Raw genomic sequence first — 5,653 nt, 5'->3', positions numbered from 1 at the left:
AGCCTGTCCTGGACGGTCCCCGAGGGCCAGTTTGACCACTTCCTGGTCCAGTATAGGAATGGGGACGGGCAGCCCAAGGCGGTGAGGGTGCCGGGGCACGAGGACGGGGTCACCATCTCAGGCCTGGAGCCAGACCACAAGTACAAGATGAACCTGTATGGCTTCCACGGTGGCCAACGCGTGGGTCCCATGTCTGTCATCGGGGTGACGGGTGAGTGAACAGTGGGAGCCACAGGGTGGGTGCTGTGGGAGGGCCACCCTCTTGCTCTTTGGTGATGACTGGTGGGGAATGTGACAGGGGTCTGGTCAGCACCACAGACCTGCTTGTGGCTGGGGCTGGGGCTCCCCTTGGGCCTTCCTGTGAAGTTGACCCCTGGCTCCTCCTGAGCGGAGAGGGGCCGTCGGGAGTTTTGCTGTGCTGGTGGCTGTCCCAGGTCCCCCACAGCTGACCCTGGAACTTGTCATGTGTGTTAGCTGTCAGCTGAGCAGGACCCCCCAGCCCCAAGAATGGGCTGTTCTGAAATGACCTCACGTACCCAGTAGTGGCCGTGGTTTCTCCCTCCTTCCCCTGAAGGCCTGAGCACATCACTCAAGGACCTGGCATCCTCTCTATATCTCCTTTTCTCAGCTGCAGAGGAAGAGACCCCCAGCCCCACAGAACCCAGCACAGAGGCCCCAGAGCCCCCTGAGGAGCCACTCCTAGGGGAGCTGACAGTGACAGGATCCTCCCCTGACTCGCTGAGCCTCTCCTGGACCGTCCCCCAGGGCCACTTCGACTCCTTCACCGTGCAATACAAGGACAGGGACGGGCGGCCCCAGGTGGTGCGTGTCGGGGGCGAGGAGAGCGAGGTCACCGTGGGGGGCCTGGAGCCCGGGCGCAAGTACAAGATGCACCTGTACGGCCTCCACGAGGGGCGGCGCGTGGGCCCGGTGTCTGCTGTGGGTGTGACAGGTGAGTGTTTGTGAGTGAGGCAGGGTGGGGAATATGGCCTTAGAAGATGTTGCTTTCTCTGCAACTTCATGAAAACAAAAATATTCTCACCAGTCGGGCTTCTTTTGCACGTTTCTATGCTTGGGGATCTTGCTAAGAGGCAGATTGGGATTCAACAGGTTTAGGCTAGGGCCAGAGATTCTGCGTTTCCAACAAGAAATGAGGCAGATGCTGCTGGCCCGTGATCACGCCCCTTGAGTAGCAAAGTTCCTCACGACCAAGGAATTGGACCCTCTTTTGAAATCTGTTGAAGAGAATTTTTCTGCGTCCCTGATTCCTGGTAGGGTGCTTTCTCTGTGGAGTTGACTGGGGGCCGTGAAGGAAGACAGAAGGCAGTGAGGGGCAGCGTGTTGACTGTGCACTCTGAAGGCCCACCATTGGAAGAGGAATAGGAACAGACCTTTCCCTCCAATGGGCCAATTTGTTCATTCAGCAAAGAATTCCATGCCCTGATCCAGGCACTGTAATTTTAGGGTATCAATGTCCTCTGGCCGACGACCTCCAGAAACTCACCAAAAATTGAACGGATGGAGTGATGCTCCGTGCAGTGCAGGACGACTGTGGGGTGACTCAGGAAGAGGCTTTAGAAAGAGATTGTTAAGGAACTGGGCTTGTGGTGGTATTTTGGGAAAGCGTTTAAGGAAGCAAGGTTTTGCTCTGTATTAGATGCTGTCAGGAAGAAGGGATAGCCCTGTTACCAGGCATCTCACTAAGTCTTATCTTTGCGGGGGTCAACTAGAGCAAGGCCAAAGCTGCCATTGGTAAAGAAGCAACGATCACTCAGATTAGCTGGATGGGTGATGTTTGGTTATTTTTGTGCTTTGGAAAGTGTTAGAGTTTGTCTATACTGAGACATGATCACAGACTGGCCTTGTTCTTGCCTTGATCCATCCTACTGACTAACGGCCTAGTCTGATGTTGATGTTCCATGAAATTGTCTGTGTTCAACTGGACCACGCCAAGACCAGACTGTGCCAGGCCAGTCCCAAGCAATCGCGGCCTGGCTGAGGGAAAGGGCAGCTCACGGGTGTCAGGGCTGCTTTTTTCTTTCATAGGCAGAAGCTGGAAAGTGACACACACAAGTTCATGTTTTCATGGGCCTCACAGTTGTGGGCACAAGCGGAAAACCAGAAAGTAAGCAAAGAAGGATGAGCATGTGGAGCCCAGGGGCCAAGCCAGGATTGGGAAGGGACAATGAAGTCACCCTGACCACAAGTACCCGGGGGACAGCCAGGACCTGAGGCCAGGCAGGCCTTAGCTTGGTGACAGCTTTAGAGAGGAGGTGAACTCTGTCGGATCATCACAGCTGGTGCAAAGGCCAGGAGGCTAGAAAGCACAGCACGTGAGAGGCACTGAGGATTGAGTGGGGTGTCCTTTGCAGTGGGTGGATCATCCTGAAGTATGGGAGCAGAGGAGGGGACCGCTCACCATGCCTGGGGTTTCCCAGGGATGAGGAGGTGGTTGCTCAGGTCTGTGCTGAGATGGCCCCAGCAGCTGTGCCTGTGTGAAGCTCATCCGTGGGGGCTGAAGATGGGGATGGGGTGACAGGGAGCCTGGAGGCAGGGAGGCCAGTAGGCAGTTGGTGGCCTTGGTGAGAGGTGACAGTGGCCCAAACCAGGACCGGGGACTGGAGGTGGGGGAGGAAGGTATCCAGGGGAATTCAGGGTAAAGATGCCCTGAGGCTGCTGGCAGCTGGTGTGGGGCCAGGTCCAGGAACATGCCCCGAGCTCTGACCTCGGGAGGGGTGTACTGAGTTTGTTGGGGAGCAAAGACAGAAGCCCAGTGAACAAAAGATGGCGAGGAGACCCCAGTGCAGGGAGGCCGAGGGGGCAGAGGCCGAGTGGGGCTGTGCTCAGAAGAGAGGCGGTGCTGGAGGGACAGGGAGAGGTGGCCTGGGTGTTGGGAGGTGGGGGTGAGGTGGGGGCTGAGGGCAGGGGGTCAGGGTGAGGGATAGGAAAGGCCACAGGAGAGGAGAGCAAGAAGAGCTTTGCTAGAGGCGCTGTGGGCAGCATCGTCCTGCTCTCGGGCACTTTGTGTTTTGTGACACATCCATTCTATGCTGAACTGAGGACCCAGGGACCTCACTGTCCCCATACCTGTCTGTCCAGCTCCAGAGGATGAAGCCGAGGCCACCCAAGCAGTGCACACCGCGACCCCTGAGCCCCCCATCGAGCCTCGCCTGGGGGAGCTGACCGTGACTGACGCCACCCCCGATTCCCTCAGCCTGTCCTGGACGGTCCCCGAGGGCCAGTTTGACCACTTCCTGGTCCAGTACAGGAATGGGGCCGAGGCAATAAGCCGGTGAGGTGCGAGGGCAGGGGCGGAGTCACCATCTCAGGCCTGGAGCCAGACCACAAGTACAAGATGAACCTGTACGGCTTCAACGGTGGCCAGCGCGTGGGTCCCATGTCTGTCATCGGGGTGACGGGTGAGTGGACGGTGGGAGCCCAGGGTGGGGCCTGTGGGAGGGTCCCCCTTTCTCTGGTGATGGGTGAACTGGCCCAGGAAGCCCCTCTGCTCTTGGCTGAGCCTTGGTACCTTTGTGCTTTTCCCCACTTCCCTGAGGACTGACAGGTCTTCCTGGGTGGAGAAGGGCCCTGTGAGCTCTGTTGGTGGCTGTCCCAAGTTCCCCAGCACTGATCTCAGAGCTTGTCATGTGTGTTGACTGCAAGCTGAGCAAGACCGCCCAGCTCCAAAGATGGGCCTCTCCAAGCTGACCTCCGGACCCCCACTCATGGCCACAACTTCGCTCTCCTTCCCCGCAAGCCTCAAGGACATCCCCCCGGGAAGCTGGCTCACTTTCTCTGTCCCCTCTTCTCAGCTGCAGAGGAAGAAACTCCCGCCCCCACAGAACCCAGCACGGAGGCCCCAGAGCCCCCTGAGGAGCCGCTCCTGGGGGAGCTGACGGTGACAGGATCCTCCCCTGACTCGCTGAGCCTCTCCTGGACCGTCCCCCAGGGCCGCTTCGACTCCTTCACCGTGCAGTACAAGGACAGGGACGGGCGGCCCCAGGTGGTGCGTGTCGGGGGCGAGGAGAGCGAGGTCACCGTGGGGGGTCTGGAGCCCGGACGCAAATACAAGATGCACCTGTACGGCCTCCACGAGGGGCGGCGCGTGGGCCCGGTGTCTGCTGTGGGTGTGACAGGTGAGTGAGTGTGAGTGAGGCAGGCTGGGGAAGATGGCCCTGGAAGACACTGCTGTTTCTCCAGTCTTCGTGAAAACATACTCTCAAGAGTATTCCTTCCTTTGAGTATCCAAATGCCTGCAGATTTTTGTTAAAAGGCAGATTTGGATTCAGCAGGTTTGGCATAGGGTCAGAGACTCTTCTTTTCTCTTCTTTTCTTTCCCCCTTTTTTTTTTTTTGGAGTCTCACTTTGTCACCCAGGCTGGAGTACAGTGTCTCAATCTTGGTTCACTGCAACCTCCGCCTCCCAGGTTCAAGTGATTCTCCTGCCTCAGCCTCCTGAGTAACTGGGACTACCGGCGTGCGCCACCACGCCCAGCTAATTTTTTGTATTTTTAGTAGAGATGGGTTTCAGCAGGTTGGCCAGGATGGTCTCGATCTCCTGACCTCGTGATCTGTCCACCTCGGCCTCCCAAAGTGCTGGGATTACAGGCGTGAGCCACCGTGCCCGGCCGGCCATCCATTTTTAATAAGATTCTCCTTGATCTTGATGCCACTGGTCCAAGGAACACACTTTTTTTGTTGTTTTTTTATTGTAGTAAAGTACTCATGATATAATTCGCCATTCTAATCACTTTCCAGTATACAGTCCAGCATGAAGTCCACTCACATTGCTATGGACCACCACCCTCCACTTCCAGAGCTCCTCTTCCCACACTGGAACTTCCTGCCCACTAGACACGAACCCCATTCTCCCCTTGCCCCAGCCCCTGGCAACACCATTCTATTCCCTGTCTCTATCAATTTGACTTCAGATACCTCATATAAGTGCAATCATAAAACATTTGTCTTTTTCGAATGGTTCATTTTGTTAAATACAATGTCTTTAAGGTTCATCTATGTCGTAGCATCCGTCAGAATTTCTTTTATATTTTATTTTCATTTTTATTTTTTGTGGTGATGGGGTCCTGTTACGTTGCCCAGGCTAGTCTCAAACTCCTGGCCTCAAGCGATTCTCCCACCTCGACCTCCTGTAGTGCTGGGATTACAGGCAAGCACCACTGCACCTGGCCAGAACTTCCTTCCTTTTCAGGCTGAATAATGTTTCATTTTATACGTACTCATCCTTTCATCCATTGATGGACATCTGGGTTGCCTCCACCTCTTAGCTATCATGAATAATGCTGCTATGAATATTTATGTGCAAATCACAGAACACCTTTGTAGTAAAGCTCCTCCCAATAACAGATTTGGAAACTCTCTTAGAATTTGTTGAAGCAATTTTTTCTTGCATTCATGAATCCTCACAGAGGTTAGGCTCAGAATTAGGGTTCATATCCTAATGGGATAAGTTCCTGTCCTAATGGGACTGACGTCGTGGGGGACAGGCTGTGGACCAGTAAGAAAGCAAACGTGGGTGAGCATGTGACAGGAAACCCAGGGTCAGGCAGGAATATCTAAGCCACCCTGCCTGTGGATACTCAGGGGACAGCCAGGACCTGAGGCCAGGCAGGCCTTAGCTTGGTGACAGCTTTAGA

The 5,653-nt window shown here is 55.4% G+C and overlaps 1 protein-coding gene across 1 annotated transcript; it reads left to right on the top strand.

The window, feature by feature from the left end:
• Positions 1-6: 6 nt before the first annotated feature.
• On the top strand, positions 7-4,179 carry LOC116272870 (tenascin-X-like). Its single transcript, XM_031661721.1, is given in 5 exon segments — positions 7-211; positions 629-952; positions 3,100-3,278; positions 3,281-3,419; positions 3,813-4,179. Coding segments are annotated over 5 exon segments (1,038 nt in total). The 5' UTR covers positions 7-147; the 3' UTR covers positions 4,145-4,179.
• The last annotated feature ends 1,474 nt before the right edge of the window (positions 4,180-5,653 follow it).

This window comes from Papio anubis, unplaced genomic scaffold (genome assembly GCF_008728515.1).
Source record: "Papio anubis isolate 15944 unplaced genomic scaffold, Panubis1.0 scaffold2371, whole genome shotgun sequence".
Taxonomy (NCBI): Eukaryota; Metazoa; Chordata; class Mammalia; order Primates; family Cercopithecidae; genus Papio; species Papio anubis.
Note: the sequence above shows the minus strand (reverse complement) of the source record. Positions and strands in the feature narration are given on the sequence as shown.